The sequence below is a fragment of the Hemicordylus capensis genome, chromosome 1 (genome assembly GCF_027244095.1).
Source record: "Hemicordylus capensis ecotype Gifberg chromosome 1, rHemCap1.1.pri, whole genome shotgun sequence".
Taxonomy (NCBI): Eukaryota; Metazoa; Chordata; class Lepidosauria; order Squamata; family Cordylidae; genus Hemicordylus; species Hemicordylus capensis.
The window spans coordinates 240,636,781-240,656,977 of record NC_069657.1 but is presented as its reverse complement, the minus strand read 5'-3'; the positions used below and the strand labels follow the sequence as shown (position 1 = coordinate 240,656,977).

Below are 20,197 nucleotides of genomic sequence, written 5' to 3'. Positions count from 1 at the left end.
GGTGGGCAGTGTTATAAGGAGACTGCTGGGAGCTAGAGCACTTATACACAAACAACAGCAGAGGAGATGAGCTCTCTGTTCAACTCTGAATTCCTGGCTAAATATGTATATAAGTATATACTTCTCATGGTAGAAACAGTAGTTTTAATTTTTGGAAAAATTGAGAATGTGGGAAAGAAGATATCAGAGATGATTTTTCTAAGCATATGCAGAGGCTACCAGCCTCAGGGGTCCAGCAAGCCCCGGGTCTTAAGTGTGAATCTGATTTGGAAGCTGTTCTCTCCGAGCTCTCACTTAAACCAGAGAAGCTAAATGACCTTAAGGCTCTGAGAAGCCATGGAGAGGGGACGAATGTCATGCAAATTCCTCAGACTAGGCAGATAATCCTTCATATTGCAATGAAAAACATAAATATAAACAAATGGGGATCCAGAAAGAATGTCTTACTTTCCCTGTCTCAAATCCTGGGATGTGATCAAACCCAACTGGATCTGGCCGGGGTTCACTGGATGCCAACATCTCCATATATGAAAAGACTTTTGCTTACTTTTGAATGCCCAGTGGTTCTTCTTATGCTGCAAAGAATAAACTCATTGAGGCTATTCCCACGATCAGCCGAAATCGGGCTAGGGGAGCCTAGCCTGATTTCGGCTGATCGTGGGAGCCACCGGGCTTGCAGGGGAGTCCAGTTGCCTCCCAGTGGTTAACCTGCCAAACAACCCCTCCCCTTAAACCGGGTTTGCGGAGCGAGTGCTCTGCAAACCTGGTTTTTTAAATCGTGAGTAGCTGTGGCACGGCTCCACGCCGCGGCTACTCACAAGTAGACCCCTGGCAGGGAGGTGAAAAGCTGCCTCCCAGCTCTGGGGGTCTCTCCAGGTTGCCCTGCATGCTTGCGGAGGGCATACTAAAGCGTCTGGGGGCTGTGCGGCCCCTAATCCTCCCAGCCCCTGCCAGCTCCATCATGGAGCAGGCTGTCATGTGGGTGGCCGCTGTGGTCGCCCAGAGGAGACTGGCTGGTCGTCTGCGAGGAGAGAGGGTTTAGCCCGCTCTCCTCGCAAACCCCATAGAATCTCTTCTCCATGATCATGAGAAGAGCCTCATTGAATATTTTCTTGAGCTGTGTATACCACGATTCCTTATTAAAACCGCTGTTAAAGAGAAATGGCAACCTTGAAACTAAGGGAAATATTCAGAGCCGTAGAAGGCTAGGCGATAAGATCACCATGGAAACGTCCTTGCCTCCAACTACTCCCAGAGTTGCTGCCCAAAAGCAGAACGCTTTTGATAAACATGAGAACCAGGTACAGTCAGCCACACCACTCTTTAGAGTTAACCCCTTAGGTGAAGACTTCCCAACTCGAGCTGGGCTAGAGGCCAGGCTATTGGAAATAAAATGTGCATCTGAGGAGGCAAAAGAGCAGGCAGAATCTCTTCACTCACTTCCCTATGCCCAACCAAATGACCTGTTATTCCCTGCAGTAGAAAATGAGGAGAGCGAAATGGCATTTATCAACATAACCGGGGTTGCAGGATCTGATGGGTCTGCTCTAGACTCATCTCCCCCGCTCTGCCTAAGCTGAGACATTGGGCACCCTTCCCAGAGAACACCAAAAGAAAATGAGGTGGCAATCCAAGTATTACAATTAGGGGTGTGCAATTCGGATTTTCAGTGATTCGGTTCGGGACCTGAACCGAATCACCCCTGTTCTGTTTTGTGCCTGAATATGGGCCACCCGAATCACCCTTGATTCGGTTCGGATTTAACCCAAATCCGAATCTGAATCAATTCAGGGGGGAAAGGGCCCAGGGGCAAAATTTTGGGGTGGGGTGGTAGTGCCCAATGGGTGGAAGCTACCACCCCATTTTCAGGGGGATTGGGCAAAGGGCTGATTTTTGGGGAATATTTGAAGTTTTAGTGACTTTGGGGCAGTTCAGGGGCATAGCATGGGATCTGGGCAAAAAGAGTAGGGTGGGGTGGTAGTGCCTAATGGGTGCAGACTACCACCCCAATTTCAGGGGGATTGGGCAAAGGGATGATTTTTGGGAAATTTCTGAAGTTTTCATGTCTTTGGGGCAGTTTGGGGAAGATTGGGGCAGAAAGTGGGGCCTGGGGCAGAAGAGTGGGGTGGGGTGGTAGTGCCTAATGGGTGGAGACTACCACCCCAACTTAAGGGGGATTGGACAAAGGGGTGATTTTGGGGAAATTTTTGAAGTTTTTGTGTCTTTGGGGCAGTTTGGGGGCAGAAAGTGCATCTGCCCCAAAAGGGTGGGGTGGAGTGGTAGTGCCTAATGGGTGGAGGCTACCACCCATCCCCAATTTCAGAATGATTGGCCAGAGGGCTGGATTTTGTTGATTTTCTGAGGTTTTTCTTCATAAAGTGCAGGGTGGTAGATTGATTCATTCAATATTCATAGTAAGTGAGAGTGTGAAAAAAGTGAAAGTGGGGTCATGAGAGTTCTTTACTTGAACAAAATCTCATTTGCTATCATTGAATGAGAACTCACACCTCAGAAGTTTTTCTGAAGGGATGTTATTCCCTTTTTTTCTGAGGTGTGAATTCTCATTCAATGATAGCAAATGAGATTTTTTTCAATTAAAGAACTCTCATGACCGCACTTTCACTTTTTCACACTCGCATTTACTATGAATATGATGAATGAATCAATCTACCACAAAGCACTTTATGAAGAAAAACCTCAGAAAATCAACAAAATCCAGCCCTCTGGCCAATCACTCTGAAATTGGGGATGGGTGGTAGCCTCCACCCATTGGGCACTATCTACCAGCCCACCCCACTCTTTTGGGGCAGATCCACTTTCTGCCCCCAATCTGCCCCAAAGACACAAAAACTTCAAAAATTCCCCAAAAATCACCCCTTTGTCCAATCCCCCTTAAATTGGGGTGGTAGCCTCCACCCATTAGGCACTACCACCCCACCCCACTCTTCTGTCCCAGGCCCCACTTTCTGTCCCAAACTGCCCCAAAGACACGAAAACTTCAGAAATTCCCCAAAAATCACCCCTTTGCCCAATCCCCCTGAAATTGGGGTGGTAGCCTGCTCCCATTAGGCACTACCACCCCACCCCACTCTTTTTGCCCAGATCCCATGCTATGCCCCCGAACTGCCCCAAAGTCACTAAAACTTCAAAAAATCCCCCCAAATCGGCCATGAGCCGAATCACCCGAATTTTTCAGCCCCGAAATTCGGGTGATTCGGCTCAGCCCCGAAAAATATTGGGGGACATCGGGGGTGATTCGGTTCAGCCCTGAATCACCCAAAATTGCTCATTTCGGGCACAGATCGATCTGTGCCCGAAATTTTTTGCACATCCCTAATTACAATCAGACGCTTCACCCTCATTATATGAGGCGCTGGACGCTTTGGATTCATAAGCATCCCAATTTGAATCTCCAGCCACAGTGGGGCTTTATCTGCCCTTAAAGGAACCAGGGAGTCATGATTAGCTCATGCCAAGCCTGGAGAGTCTGAGGCAATCGCTACTGTGGCTCTGACTTCAGATGCAAGACTTGACTTCCAGGAACTTATGCCTTCACCATTGAATTTGGCGATGATTGTTTTACAATCTAGCCCCAAGAGGCCTTTTTCACCAGAACTCCAACTACTGGAGAACCCCCCCCCCGCCCTTGGACTTGTGTCCCGTGTTGCCAGATGATGCCCTGTGCTCCCCTGACCTAGCCCAGCCAGTCAATCTATCTGAAGAGCCGACTCCAATTTCATAATCCCTGAATTACCCAAGTGACAATCACCAGATCAAAGTGAACTCAACATCTGCACATGGAATGTACATGGCTGGCTGTCCAAATGCAAAGATTTAACGTTTGTAAAATATCTATCTAACTAGCTGAACCGGGCATGGAGCATCTGTGCCTCTAGTTTGCCACCACCACCCCCACTGTTGCCAACCCCCCCGCCACCATCACCATCTTCTTCCCTGCCTGCCTCCACCGCGATTCCCCCCACCCCCACCTGCCGGCCAGCCAGCCTTCACCACCACCCCGGTGCTTCCCCCACCTGCCCGCCCACCCGCCTACACACCCACCACTACTTCCCCTACCCACCCGCCTACCAGCTGCCACCACTGTTCCCCCCCCCAGCCAGCTGCCCTCTTCCCCCACCCGTCTGTTTGCCACTGTTTTGTTTGTCCACCAACCAGCTGCCACTACCATTTTCTTTCCTCCCACCTGACCCCATCACTATCCAGCAGCTGCTTGTGAACCCTTGCGAGAGCTGCCACACATAGGATTAGGAACGGGTATGCCTAAGAGAAATATATACAAATATTTTGACATTCTTTTTAGGGATGTGCACGGAACCACGGAGGCGTGGTCTGGCACTGGGGGGGAGTGTGTCTTTGGGTGGGGATAGCACTTACCCCCCCGCTGCCGCTCTTCCCCCTCCAGCGCTGGACTTTCTTAAAATGTTCTTAGGGCGGCAGAGTTCCTCCCTGCCGCCCCTGCCCCCGTCGTTGTCTTTAAAGTCAGCAAGCCGAAAAAGCTGGAGCCATGCATGCGCCATTCGCAGCACACACACGCGCGCTGCTGGCGCCGGCGCATGCGCCACATACATCACAATGACGTATGCAGCGTGCGCCAGCAGCAGCGATGACCGCACATGCGCCATGAAGGGTGCATGCGTGGCTCCAGCCTTACCATCAGCAGTTTTTAATGGGAAATTTCTGAAAATCCCCTGGCCAGTTGGATCTGCCCTTGTGTTTCAGGTGGTATTGAATCTGTCCACCATATGTTGCTATATTACTCCTTTTATAATGACAGTTGCCGTAGTCTTATTACTCCCTTGTTATTACATTATCCCGACCGAACAGATGAATTTTACGTCACACTTTTTGCAGACAGGAAATCTTCTATTACACACAAGGTTGCTAAATGTTGTGCAGCGGCTGTTAAGATCTGCCAACAATTGCTTTCAACCCTTTAGATCTTACCATAAAACATTAACTTTGTTGATGTATTGCATGATTTCCTATCTGAATGTTTTATAATTTGTTGTGCTTAAGTCTGATCTATGATTGTAATAAAGCCATTCACTCAAACAAAATAAGAAAAAGGGTGAAAACTTAAAAATATTTTAAGAAGTTTGGAGCCAGTTTGTATTTTGAATTGAGAGCTATAGCCCAAGAGGCTCACTAGGGTGACTTAGCTGAAACTGAGGTGCTGCCTTGGAATTAGTTAGCTGTTGCACAACTGTTGCACAAGTTGCTTCCTTGAAATCTGATGTAGGGGTTAGTGAATTTATTTAATGTTTTGGTTTAGATTTTGCTGTAGCTTTGGATGCAAATACAAAGATTAGTTGCCTCCCTTTGTTTGTTGTACCCCAAATCAAGCTAGTTTAAGGGCAGTGAAAGGATGTATTTCCCCTCATAAATGCATAAAGATGTAATAGGGATCGTAATCTGATTGTGAGTATGGAACCAGATGTGGTTCTTAGGATAAAATACCTGATGATTCCATCTGTGGAATGGGGAACTCTGGTTGAAATAAACAGAATCTACCCCACTCCTTCTAGATCAGTCCAACTAATCCAGAAATGCTGTCATCAACTTGTGTATTTTTAGGAGTCGGATCTGACTTTTCGTCTGGCCAGTGGTCTTGTTATTTGGCAGCCAATGTGGGAGCACAGGCAACCTGAAGTTTCTGCCTTTACAGCATTGGTTAAACCCATCCGGAATATAATAACAGGTGTGTGGATGTGTTTAAATTTAAAAATATTTACAAATGAAAAACTGTTTCTTCCATACAGGAATGGCACACAGAGTTTCTTCTGTTATTATTGCTGGATTGGAGTGTGTGGGTAAATTGGAGTACATAATACATTGGTGTACCCACAGTTGACAGTAGAGAGGCACAGGAATGAGATAAGGGCTTCCTTCTCTTGCTCACACAATTCCGTCCACTTTTGATTACAGAAATTATTACAAGAAATGTATAGAGGCCTCCGTGCTTTCTGAATGGGTTGGGGAACCAGGATGAGTAAAGGACAGAACAGCACATTTCTGCAGTATCAGAAATGCAGGATATGTGACTTCTGCACTGTTTTATCACCACAGGATGTTGGATCCTTGATTTTTATGACACTGTTAACAAGGACAGATGTGAGCTGTGATTACAGGATAGATTTATGGGATTTGCATATTAAAAAATCAGCAGCCTACATCTGAATACGATATTCAGTGCTGACCAGTTACACAGGAAAATGGAGTCTCATTCCTGAAGCTTAATACAGGATACAGCCTAAATTCACCAAGTTCAGAGAAAGTACCAATACATCAAAATGGACTTTATTTGGCATGAATATAGTGTAGACTTTGGCTTGTAATACTCAAGTATTACATTTTTTAAAAAAAATCAGCTAAGAGATGGGCTACATTAGATGGTATAGTGGGATCACCCAATTCTGGGGCCCAATGTATACATCAGTCACATGGGAGCCACTGTGACATGGTTGGTCCTATCCTGCTGTGATAATATTTTCAGGAAGCAGATTATGGTGGAAGGGCTGACGACATGGTTATACCCCAGTGAAACTGGAATGGGAAGTATCGATACTCAGTGTCCCCAGCCACTATACATGTGTCTGTTTCCTTCAAACATCACTTGAATAATTTAGGACTAGCCATGTTGATGCTGGTTATGTGTGACTTGGACTGCAGATGATGCAATTCCAAGTTCTGTACTATGTGCTGGTGTATTAATGAGTGAGGACACCTAGTGTAGTAGGAGTGATTTAAAAAGTATCCGTTTGTGTTTGTTTTATTTTAAAATGTATGCTCCTCTGTCCAGCCCAAAGGAGCTTTCTGAACAAATAAACTTTGATTTACACAGCTCAAAGCCTAACACATTCTTCTATTTTCTAGCTAAGAGAAGTTCTCCAATCAAGAACCAAACTCTAACGTGTGAATCTCCTAACCTGGATGCTGGGCGTACTGAGGTAACGGCTGAGCCTGTACAGTCTTATTAGGAGCAAATGGGGGAAATTAGCTGAGAGACCTAGGCTGTGGGGAATTGGACTTTGTAAAAGCAGAAGGCCTTGCCTGGGAAATACCCACGTGTTTATTTTTATTCGCTTTAAAGCAGCAAAACCCCCTTCAGGATTTGGGCTGTGACACTAAAATTTGAAAATAACACTAGAATTTGAAATAACAAAAACTAAACTGTCCAGATGCAGGGCATGGTCTCCTTTCCAAACGGGGCCCCGCGGCCCCGTTTTGAAGGGAGATCAGCCCATGCTGTCTTGCGCAGCGTGGGCTGGAGTGACTCTCCCTGCCTTTAAAGGAAAGGAAATCACACTGCCAATGCAGCGCAGGCCGATCTCCCTCCCAAACAGGGCCGAGTGGCCCCATTTGGGAGGGAGATTGGCCTCGCTGTGTTGGCAGCGAGGCCAGGAGCAGCTCTCCCTGCCTTTAAAGGCAGGGAGATTTGCTCCAGTCCATGTTGCCAATGCAGCGTGAGCCGATTTTGTTTCCAAACAGAAATGTTTGGGAGCGAAATAATGCCTCCCACATCTGATGTCAGATTCAGGGGCGTGTCAGGGCTGCGAGGCGTGGCCCCTGGTTGGCAGCGGCCCGGGTTCTTTGAACCCGTTCGCCCAATGGTGGCTCCGCCCCTGTATCTGCCTAACTTCAGCCATCAAAGACTAACCAGGATGAGAGATTATGCAGTGCTTCTGAAGGAGAGGTTCAGGCCTTTAACTAAGCCTTCAGGGTTAGACAGTTCTAAAACGATGGGATAGCTACTGACAGTGCCTCTTGGCATGCCTTTGTCATACAAACTAAGAGCCCACTTTCACATTCGGAGCCCAATTGATGTTCTTGGGAGCCTTGGTGTGTGTGTGTGTGTGTGTGTGTGTGTGTGTGTGTGTGTCTAGAGCTGCATAAAGAAGAGTATATGCAGCAAGCTCCTTAAGAAATTTTGCCTCCTCCAATGTCTCACCATGTTCTCTAAGATCTGCCAGGTGAACACTATTGATGCTGGCTTTCATGATGTGCAACAGAAGAAGGGCTGCAGGTCCACAAGGAATCTTCAGCATCCCTGTGCTGAGAGCTTCTTTGTGCAGAGAGGGAGCAATTTTCAAAGGCCCCTTTTGCTTTTATAAAACTGTTCCTGGAGGCCATAGAGCCCATAGGAACAGATTTATACAAGTGGAAAGAGCTTTTGGAGGGAGGAGAGAAATGCAAACATCACTCCCCCTGCCCCTTCGCACCCAGTCTGCTGTGCAAAGCAGCCTTCAGTGCAGGGATGCTGAAGGCTGCTTGTGGACCCACAGCCCGTCATCTGTCTCCAGAGGGTTGCGCATCACATATGCCACTATATGCACTCAGAATAATCTTTTGATCAGCCTGCTGGGACATTATAACCTGCAACTGCTGCCTGGGGATTGCATATTTAAACATCCCTCCCTGTGTAAAACACTCCCTGCATGTTGAAAGGAGAAAGTCTGGTCTCTTTATACCGTAGCAATAAAAAAATAAATAAAGATTATATAGACATTTGTTTCAGAGAAGGGGATGTCATGACTCATGGGTTTGAACTGTGCACTGTCCATGGGGCTGTGCTTCTTTAAAAGTTCATTTCTTCTCCTTTTAACTAAAGCCTCACTTTCCATGGACATGGAGTGCCAATTCCAGAGCAAGCAATACACGTTAAGTCATGTAGCTGAAGAGGGAAGCAGTGAGAAAATAATCCAAGATCCCAACATGGTAGATGCAAAGCTAAGTGCTTCTTACAGCCCGATCCTAGCTATTGTTACTTAGAAGGAACAAGGAAGTCTCATTTAATTTAATAGGACTGCTCTCAATTCAGGATGTTTAGGATTTCAGCTTTTTCTAATTAAGAATATTCCAACTACTGTTCCTGTAGGGAAATTTTCAGGAAACAGCTGAAGATTCCTCCCCTCCATTTAATAGTAGGTCCTGGTCACATGTTAGGCCAGGTCACATGAGTAAGCACTACATTCTGATTGCATTCCTTTTTGTTCAATCTCCCTTGCCATGCCCTCACCCCCTTATCCACAGGGACTGCAGGTAGTGTGTGAAACAGCCCAGCCAGACTCTGTGCCTCCAAAGCTTGCGTTTTCAGGCTGTCATCATGGAAACTCTATTGATGGAAGTGTATCATCCCAAGCATCCCAGGAGAAGGGGCCCCCATATCCCAGGTACCAACTTATCTTGTACAAGGCCTCTTCAAGGCTCCCTCTCTTCATAATTAATTAATTAATTAATTAATTACATTATTTTAACTAATAAACAAATAATTAATCTTGATTGCTCTACATTTAAAAGGGGGAGGGGGACTCCTTGCTGTGTGGCTGCGTTTAAAACATATCCTTTCTGTACGTTAGTTGCCTATAAAATGTAAATTTGTATTGCATAAACTTAGGGGCATTGAGATCCCTCAGGACTCCATTTCCCATATGGATTTGGAGGGGATAGTGGGAAGGATTGTGTTACCTGGGGGAGACCCCAGACCCACAAACCAAAAGACAAGGATATTTGAAGGAAGCAAACACCTTTATTATTCGGCCACCGCTGGCGGCGGGCTCTCAGTGCCTCACGGCGTTGCCAGAGAGTCATGCGCAATTGCCTTCATCACAAGCTTTTTATACAATGGAATGGTTGGGCGTCAACATTCAGCCCCAAAGACCAATCACATTTTTACACGCCTCATACATTCTTGCGCACGCGCTCTTTGTGGCTGAGCTGCCGCCCTAAGCTATGTGCAGTTTCTATTTTAGAAAATGGAGAATGGAGAGATTACAAAGGCACCGATTACAAAGGCACTCAATTACAAAGGCACTTCCTCATTCCACATCTCCCCCCTTAGGAGCCATTTATGGATAGGCAATTTTGCATACATAGCCATTATGTGAGGCGCAGTTTCCTTTCTTACTATTGCAGAGATAGTAGATTGCAAAGCTCTAGTAAAACATGGTACTAAGCAGGGCACTAGAAGCAAGACTATTAGTATTATAACAACGACTACAAATACAGACTTTAACCAATTCATATTCGGGAACCATCCCGTGAGCCAATCCCACCAACTCATAGCGGCGGGATGGGTGGGACGGCGTAGCCAACTAATATTAACCTTTTTCCACCAATCTGGTTGCATGTAAGTTTGATTGGTGAGAGGAATAGAGACTAGGGGTACTCCTCCCCCATGATCGACTGGCAATCGTGAACAAATCCAGCAATTAGACACATTCAAGCATCTTGAGAGGTGTTGAGACAGAGCTATGTACTTATTAGGGGTCCATGCTGGCTCCCCTACCCACAGAGTTCCTAACGTTATGGTTACAATCAAAATTAGCAACCGCCCCCTTTCCATTGCCCCACATTGGTGGTGGTCCGTACGTAGAGTGGCCGCTTCCGGTGGGCTCACAGTAGGGACATCTTGGGGTGCACCCTATCCCGTGCGTAGAACACCCGTTGCCGGCGGGGTGTGGCAGGGGGTAGTCTCTAGGGTGTGTTGACCTGTCGTGTAATCTTCAACCTAGTCTCTCCAATTCTCTGTGCAGACCAAGTCTCTGGTGTCTCTGCCCTCTTTACCCTGGTGTGGTGAACCCAAGCCTTGATACCTGAGCATTTTAAAGCAGTTGGAGTGGTTAGCAGAATTTGGTGTGGTCCACCCCACCTAGGCCTTAAAGGTTCTGTCCTCCACTTTTTTACCCATACCCAGTCTCCAATCTCATAGGGGTGTATGGGGTCTATGATAGGGATTGGAATATTCTCCTGTAGGGAACTTTGGATAGCGTGCAAAACCTTAGCCCATTGTGTTGTCGCTGGGGGATGATCCCTAGTTCCCATGCGAAGGATGGGTGAAGCCCTCCCATACATGGCCTCAAATGGAGTTAGTTTCTCCTTCCCTCTTGGGGTGTTCCTTATTTTGAATAACACATATGGTAGGAGAGCCACCCAGCTCATCTGTGTGAGCTCTATCAATTTTGCTAAGTGATCTTTGATAGTTCTATTCATTCTCTCTACCTTCCCTGAGCTCTGGGGGTGCCAAGCTGAATGGAGTTTGCATTGTATCCCCAGAGCCTTGGATACATCCTGTACTGCTTTACTGACGAACACTCCCCCGTTGTCTGAGTTGATTTGTGTAGGTAGTCCATGAATGGGTAGGTGGTCATTGAGTAGATATTTGACTACTGCCTGGGCACTTTCTGCTTTACACGGTTTTGCTTCCACCCATCCAGTCAGAGTGCATACTATGACCAAGAGGTACTTGTAAGGCCCCTGTCGGACCATCTCCGTGAAGTCCACTTGTATTACATCTATGGGTCCTATTCCCATTGCTACCTGGCCTGCTTGCCCATGATGTCGGACACTAGGATTTACTTTAGCACACTCAACACATTTTCTGGCTGTCTGACATGTGTGCACTGATAGGTTGGGGGCATAATACTTTTTCCTAATCAGTTCATACATTGCTTCTGCCCCCATGTGTGTCCCTTCATGCAGGCCAGTCACTAGTTTAGGCACATGTTCTTTGGGGATTAACACCTTCCCCCCTTTTAATATCCATCTTCCGTCCTCCTTTGCTGCCCCCAGAGCCTGGGCCAGTTTCACGTCTTCTGTCCCATATTCCCACTCTTCCTCTGGGCTAGTCAAATCTGGGATGAGAGAGACAAAAACCATCTCTGTCGACCAAGCTGCTTGCTTTGCTGCTGCGTCTGCTCTTCGATTTCCTCTTTCTATTTCCCCATTGCCTTTTTGGTGGCCTTTGCAGTGCATGAATGCTAATCTCTTTGGTTTCTGTATTGCGCACATAAAGTCTCGGATTTGGCTTTGGTATTTTACTGGATTCCCTTTAGAGTCCACCATTCCCCTTTCATGGTGTAATGCTGCATGTGCATGTGCCATGGTGAACACATACTTAGAATCAGAATATAAATTCAGGGTCTGGTCTACCGCCATCTCGCATGCTCTGGTGACCGCTATTAGCTCTGCCAATTGGGCTGATGTTCCTACTGGCAATGGTTGGGCTTCTATGATATCAACTAGGCTCACTACTGCATATCCTGCTTTTCTTATTCCTTCCTCTATGAAGGAGCTGCCGTCTGTGAACCATTGCAAGTCAGCGTTCTTCAGGGGGACAGTTTGTAGGTCTGGACGGGCCGACCAAGTATGCTGCAGTAAAGTTTGGCAGTTGTGTGATTCCATCATTTCTGTATTGTCATCTGGTAGAAATGAGGCAGGATTCAGACCTGTAACCACTTGTAATTGAATTTCTGGATCCTCTAGTAACATTAATTGGTATTTCATCAGCCTGGAACCCGTCATCCACTTAACGGCCCCTTCTTTGAGTAAGGATTGAATTGAGTGCTCGGTGACCACTGTGGTTTTACCCCCAAAGGTGAGTTTCTTTGCATCTTGAAGTAGCAATGCTGCCGCTGCTACTACCCTTAGACAAGGGGGAAATCCTCTGGCCACTGCATCTAGTCTCTTGGAGAGATAAGTACATGGTCTCATGTTCGGGCCAACTCGCTGAGCCAACATGCCCTTGGCTGTGCCTGCCTTCTCTAGGATGTACAGAGTAAATGGTTGCATCAAGTCTGGGAGACCCAGAGCTGGTCCTTTCGTGAGCATGTATTTTAATAGCTGGAATGCTGTCCTTTGTGCCTCTTCCCACAGCATTTCTTCTCCTTCTCCTCGAGTGGCTTCATACAGGGGTTGGGCGATCTGCGCATATCCTGGTATCCACACTCGGCAGAATCCGGTCATGCCTAGGAATGCCCTCAGACCACGTTTAGATCTCGGTTCCGGAATAGAACAGATGGCTTGAACCCTTTCCCCTGAAAGGTACCTCTGTCCTTCTTCGAGCCGGAACCCCAAATATTCCACCTTTGTTTGTATTAGCTGTGCTTTACTTTTTGAGACCTTATATCCACATTCTGCAAGCCTCCTTAGAACTTCTAAGGTTAATTCTCTGCAGTCTTCCCTTGTGTTAGCTGCCAGCAGGATGTCATCTACATACTGCAGGACCGCTCCTCCCTCTGGTATTGCCAAGTTTTCCAAATCTCTGGACATTGCCTCCGAAAATATTGTTGGGCTATGGACAAAACCTTGTGGGATCCTCGTCCATGAAAATTGGGTCCGTTTATTAGTTTGCGGGTCTTGCCAGGTGAAAGCGAAGATGGGAACTGACGAAGAGGCAAGCCTCATCGTAAAAAAAGCATCCTTAATGTCCAGTACTGTGTACCACCTTGCTGCCCCTGGCACTTTACTCATCAGCGTATAGGGGTCCGCTACTAAAGCCACCATGGGTTCTGCTCTGGCATTGACTGCCCTTAGGTCTTGTACTGGCCGGTATCGGCCTGGCTCCTTCTTCTCTACAGGAAATAGTGGCGTGTTCCATGCAGACCGGCATTTTTCCAGAATCCCAGCTTCTAGGTACTGGGTGATGGTTGGTTGAATTCCCCTCCGCTTGTCTTCCGATACAGGATATTGGGGTATGTTCACAGGAGTGGCGCCGGGTCTCATCCTGATGTAGACTGGAGGTTGTCGAATAGTCAATCCTATTCCTCCGTTCTCAGCCCAAACTGCAGAAGGTACTGGGAGATTGTCTGCTGTACTTTGTGCTAACATAATCATTGGGGGCTTTCCATCCCACCATGCTTTCCACTTCCAAGCCTTTTCCTTGGGCATCTCTGTTACACACGTTTCCCCTTCTTCTGGTACTTCAAAGGTAAAACTCCCATCTTTGGCAAAAGTCAAGGTTGCCTGCAATTTGCACAATAAATCTCTTCCTAGCAGATTCATGGGGCAGTCTGGAAGCCATACGAACTGGTGTCTAAATGTGTTTCCCTTCAAGCTGCAATCATCCACGTTAAAAATTGGTCTGGAATTGCTCCGACCAGTAGCCCCTTGTATGGGTAATGAAAGCAATGTTTTCTTCCCCATTGGTTGCTGTATGGCTGATAAGGTAGCCCCACTATCAATCATAAATGGCACCTTCTTCCCCTGTACTGTTAGTGTGACCATGGGTTCTGGGGAGAGTGGTAAGTGGTGCGGTGAACCCCGGCCCCGTCACTGTTCATCTTCCACAAGCTCTGCCATCATCATCTGAGCGGGTCTCCGCCCCCCTTCCAGTCCCCTTTCTCCTCGTCCTTCGGGACATTCGTTCTTCCAATGACCGTGTTTCTTGCACCTTGCATATTGGTCACGTCCAAGCCGTTCTTGGAATGCTCCCCTTCCGCTTCCCCTCCATCCACGTCCGCCGCCTCTGCCTCTTTGTCCTCTTCTGCCGGGTATTTCTCCCCTGATAGCTGCCGCCATTACCACTGCCACTTTTTGCTGCTTCTCTTCCTCTGTATCTCTATTCGCATACACGTTTCTTGCTAGCCCCAATAGCATTTCTTCGGACATGTCTACGGCCTCCTCTTTTCTCTGTAACTTCCTCCAAATATCCTTCTGGGCTTGGGCAATGAACATCATGTTTACTTGCCTCCTGTTTGCTGGATCGTCTGGATTCAAGGTAGTCCATTGACGGAATGCTGCTTTTAATCTTTCCATGTAGTCTCCCGGAGTCTCATTTTGAGCTTGTAATATTTCAGTGACCTTGGAGAGGTTAACAGTCTTCCGCCCTGCCCCTTTTATCCCTCGCCAGACTAATACTCGATAATCCTCCAGCCGTCGTCTGCCTTCGTCAGTCATGGAGTCCCAATTTGGTTCTTCTTGGGGCATCCAGAGGGCTATCTGGGTCTCAGCATTCCGATTAGTTGCCTCTGCGTCTTGTTCCACCTCCCTTCTCATGGCTGCTCGAACTCGGCCTCTCTCCTCTGAAGTCAACAGGGTAGACTGTAGGGTCTCAAGGTCTGCCCAATTAGGTGCATGAGCACGTATTATGGACCCGAACAGGTCTGTCATTTCCCTTGGTTCTTCACTGAGAGGTTTGGTATTTCTCTTCCAATTTAAAAGGTCCGTGGTGGAAAATGGGACATGTTATATAGTGGTTCTCTGGACCAGGTTTCCATCTCCTCCATCCACTTGATATTGTGTGACTCTTAAAGGGAACTGGGTAATTTCCCCTTGTGCCTCTAATTCTGTCTTCGGAGTGTCTCTATTTCTCAGGTCATGGCCTCCTTTCATGGTTCCTAATGGCCCTCCCTCCTCTTCTTCTCTTGGGATTCTGGGGTATATAGGATTATATGGTGGTGGGGGTAGTGGGGGGAGTCCTTCCTCCACAATGTCTTCCTTCAAAACCTCTGGTAGGTTGGGGGCTTGATCCTCTTTCCTTGATCTGAGTGATTCCTGTAGTTTTTTTCTCTGTGCCCTTAGTGCCATTACAGAAGCGGTGGGGTTCTGTTTACCACAGTTCTTCAGCCACTTCAGTTTTTCCACTACATTTAACATCCATTGGTCTATGTAGGGGTACTGATCTGGGTGTGATGCAGTAACTGTCTGGTGGACCTTTCTAATTTCTCCTAAGTTGTAACTACCATCGGGTGGCCAAGTGGGACTTTGGGCTGGCCAGTTCAGGGTGCAATGCCTAACCAAGATCTCAGGTTTACAAGCCGGGTCTCCATAATCCCGGGAAAACCCTGCTTTGAAGTTTTCCAGCATACAATTCAAAGGGGTACAGATTTTAGATCCTCCCCCTCCCATTTTATTGACCTCGTGTGTTCTCTTTCACTCGAAACAAACACAACCAGTTCAGGGTGGGATACGGACTGCGGGTAAGGGGTCCACGCAGTTAGACACAATAAGGGTTTAGACAGACAGTTTCATATCCCGCACCTCCGTTTTCGTCCTTCCGCCCGTCGCTGGATCGGGAGTCTACTCAGGGGTCCCACTCTACCACTGTAGAGTCACTCTCGCGGTGGGTTTCTCCCTGTGGAGGCCCCCTCTGCAACCATCAGAAACCACTCACACTCACACGCAACACACTGTTCCTCCCAAGTTCCTCCCGGAGACAGCCCTGTATTCCGACAGTGCCCTCTGCCTACAGCGGCTCCGACACAGGGTGGGCGATTCCCTGGTCCCTACCTGTCCCGGGACTCTAGACCATACATCACCTGTTCAGACCCCTGCGTTGGTGTGCCTCGTTCGCGCCCGTCTTCGGTGGGCTCAAGAGCCGTAGTCTCACGCCGCCGGCGTTCAAACCTTCCTTCTTACAACGGAAGAAGTGGCACCTGAAGGGTGCTCGCCCGCGGCGGGAGAGGACCCCGAGGGACCACCAGGTGGGCAGGTAATCACCAGCTGACCATCCGAGTCATGGCACCAGTTTATGTTACCTGGGGTAGACCCCAGACCCACAAACCAAAAGACAAGGATATTTGAAGGAAGCAAACACCTTTATTATTTGGCCAGCGCTGGCAGCGGGCTCTCAGTGCCTCACGGCGTTGCCAGAGAGTCGCGCGCAATTGCCTTCGTCACAAGCTTTTTATACAATGGAATGGTTGGGTGTCAACATTCAGCCCCAAATACCAATCACATTTTTACACGCCTCATACATTCTTGCGCACGCGCTCTTTGTGGCTGAGCTGCCGCCCTAAGCTACGTGCAGTTTCTATTTTAGAAAATGGAGAATGGAGCGATTACAAAGGCACCGATTACAAAGGCACTCAATTACAAAGGCACTTCCTCATTCCACAATTGTGCCATCTGAAGGTACCGTTGGTTCCCTTTACCAGTATGCATTGGTGCTTTAGTACGATGATTCTCAATGCTGGGTCCCCAGATGTTGTTGGACTTCAGCTCCCATAATCCCCAGTCCCAGTGGCCTTTGGTTGGGGATTATGGGAGTCGAAGTCCAATATCATCTGAGGACCCAACGTTGAGAATCCCTGCTCTAGATAGGTTACAGTTCTGCTGCATAGGCCTGGCCCCTTCCTATCCCTTCCCCACTGACTCCTTCCAGGTGCTTAATATATGCAAGCAGATTTCTGGGTTGCTAGTTTTCGTTCTGTGCCTCCAGCTTTCCTGTGAAGTCTCATCTATAAGACTTCAGGACATTGGCTGACATCCAGACTAAACTACCCAATAGTACTACTCAGGAGTTCTTATAAAGGACCACTTAGTTTTAGTAGGACAACGCGGGACTAATTTAGTGTGGATGTCAGCCATGGAACTTTGGGCCTCCACTGTTCCCAAGTGGAAGAAAGCATTTGTTGTGTTCCACACATTCCAAAGCATGCCATAAAGGCAAGGGTTTCTTTTGTCAGAACCTTACAAGTATTTCTGTTTGTTTGTTTTGAATGCCTGAAACAAGAGATAAGCATTTGTTGTCCTGATCCCAGCTAGTTGATTTTTGTCTAGGAATATAAGGCAGAAGAAAGTAAGCACAGTCGTGCTGGATCTGCCCAGGGGTCCATCATTGAGTCCAGCCTTCTCCTTCCCATAATGTACGGCAAGATGCCTTTGGGAAGCCCACATGCAGGACATGAAAGCAACAGTCCTGCCCAGCTGCTGCTTCCCAGTAACTGTAGTGATTACACACATTTGGTTGGCCCCACCGAGGTGGTACTAGGCTGCAGACCTTTACATGTTGCACCCACACTGTGGGATGAGGCTATAAAAAAGCAGCTAACCTGACAAAGAGGCATCTTTTAAAATGGTGACTTTCCTGCACCTAGCAGGAAAGAGCAACTTTCCCTAATCAACCCAGCATTCCACGGTCCCCATTTATTCAGGCCTTCTTAGTAGCTGTGGCTGATGTCTAGCTTGTCTTTCTTTTTAGACTGTGAGGCCTTTTGGGACAGGGCACTATTTTCTATGCTATGTAAACTGCTTTGAGGACTTTGTTGAAAAACAGCCTATAAACAAACACATATACAACAGCTCCAGCACTTCTGCTGTAATACGTAAAACGCACCATTTACCAGATCTGTGATGGCAGAGAGTGGAAATAAAGTTTGTCTGCGTGGTTCCTGTGATATTCATATTCCTGGGTTTTGTGCTGGTGCAGAACCTCATTTTGGAACCTTCTAAAGCTTTACTTTTAAGACCTTTTGGCAGGAACCATCAACCCCAGTAATTAGTGAGGTGTGTGTTCCACCCCTACCTCAGTCTGTCGTCGACCGCCACAGAGTATACTTCACTCGGAGCCTTCTTCTATCCCTCAGCTGTACCTAAAACAGAATAAATAGGGACTCGTGAGAAGCAAGACCTCTCTCTAGAACTATCTTCCCCTTCTTTAGTTCAGTTTTTATTCCTCCCTTCCTTATCTCTCTTTAGTTTCCAGTTTTACACTTTGCATCTTTCTTTTCCTTCGTTGCCCACCATCTTTCGCCATCCCATTAGCCCACACACACATATTCCACCTCCTTAGCTAAAGAAGAAGCAGAAAAGAGATTTCTCCTCTCACTTCTTGCCCCACAGACTATGGCCTCTATGACTTTTTATTTTTAAGTGCACTGTGTGGAGGGCTAAACGCTCGACCAGGTAAAGGTAAAGTTTGCCGTCAAGTCAATTTCGACTCCTGGCGCCCACAGAGCCCTGTGGTTTTCTTTTGGTAGAATACAGGAGAGGTTTACCATTGCCTTCTCCTGCGCAGTATGAGATGATGCCTTTCAGCATCTTCCTATATCGCTGCTGCCAGATATAGTACTAGTGGGGATTCAAACTGGCGATCTTCTGCTGGTTAGTCAAGCATTTCCCCCGACTACTGATGGCCATAAAAAGTGCTTGCTTTGCATGGGTGAAACTCACCGGGTTGACCCTTGCATTGTTTGCCTCAGTTTTACTTGGCAAGCAGGAGTGCCATTAGACATGGGTCAGGTCTGTGTGATCACTCTACTAGAGGGCCCCATGATTTTCCTCAAGAGAAAAGAGGGCCCCTTTTATATTTATGACTCTAGGCTTGTCCTAGAATCTTGAAATTTGGCACACATGTTGGACAAGTTATTAGGACTCTGTGTATTGAGTTTGAAGTAGATCAGTCAATTTGTTGATTTTTAATGATTTTTTGAATTTTAAAAAAATCAGAAAAATCAAAGTCCTATAAGTGGTTTGTTTCATGGCAGAAAATTACAAAAACCTCCAGAAATGAAGCCCCCCCACTGCCCCATGGACCATCACTCCACCCCCATATGGATGAATCTGCCCATTGCCTTCATAAAAAGGGTAAACATCACCCCACTTTTCACTCCCTTTTATATTTTCAGAATAGCTTGATCTAGATTTCTGAAATTGGGCACAGATGTAGTACCGGTTAGCAGGACTCTGTGTATTGCCTTTGAATTGGATTGGTCAATGCATTGATGTTGAATTATTTTTTGATATATATTTTTTTTAAATTAAAAAGTCAAAGTCCTATAAGTGGCTTGTTTCATGGCAGAAAATTCCAAAAGTCTGGAACGGATGTGCCCCTCCCCCCAGACCATCATTCCACCCCCCATATGAAGGATTCTGCCCTTTTCCTTCATTAAAAAATGCAACATGCCCCCCACCTTTGCTCAACCCTTTACATTTCCAGAATGGCTGGGCTTAGAGTTCTGAAATTGGGCACACATGTAGTCCAAGATGGCATAACTTTGTGTATTTTTATTTGAAGAAAATTGGCGATCTTGTGATTTTTAATGAATTTCCCCCCTTCTGCAATAAAGCTGCCAGGAAAAGTTATCTCTACCCAGAGTACTTCACACCTAGTGAAAGTGGAACTGACTGTTACATCTAAATAAACAAATGTAAAAGAAAAACAAATGCACTATGCTCAAGTTGGTTTGTGATCCAAAAGATCTGTATGAGAACTGGGAAGCAAGGGGCATGTGTTGTTATTTTATTTATTTTCCTTATGAATGTTGGTTCTGCGTTTGAACTGTGGAGCAAGGAACACGTGTTTGTCTCAGTTAGTTTGTGATCAAGAACCCTCCCCCCACCTCACCCTCACTGCACTCTGGCTCAGATCTATGGGTTTGTGATAAATGATCAAGAAGATGTATGGATACTTTGGGGGTTGTGTAATCCTTTCCCCCACAAATGCGCTCTGGCCCAGACCTATGGGTTTGTGGTGAAATATATACATTTATACAGAGAGGATGTTTATTTTGCAGGGTGGTGGGCGTAACTCATTAGGTCCAGGATTCAAAATTACTTAGCTGTACCCCTTTCTGCAAGCATGCTGGAACAGAGTGTCTAGGCTGTGAGCTCTTTTATGGGAGTGGGCTCTCTCAGCCACTTATACCCTGGCTACACCTGAAACTCCCTCTGCCAGACA

At 46.9% G+C, this 20,197-nt stretch overlaps 1 protein-coding gene across 11 annotated transcripts in view; it reads left to right on the top strand.

Moving 5' to 3' along the window:
• Positions 1–20,197, top strand: part of LOC128339530 (protein unc-80 homolog) — a 254,357-nt gene that overhangs the window by 26,315 nt on the left and 207,845 nt on the right. For all 11 annotated transcript variants that reach the window (XM_053283625.1, XM_053283624.1, XM_053283622.1 and 8 more), the window contains exons 5-7: positions 5,596–5,719; positions 6,895–6,968; positions 9,052–9,191. In XM_053283625.1, the coding sequence (XP_053139600.1) occupies positions 5,596–5,719; positions 6,895–6,968; positions 9,052–9,191 (338 nt within the window). The remainder of the gene's footprint in view (positions 1–5,595; positions 5,720–6,894; positions 6,969–9,051; positions 9,192–20,197) is intronic.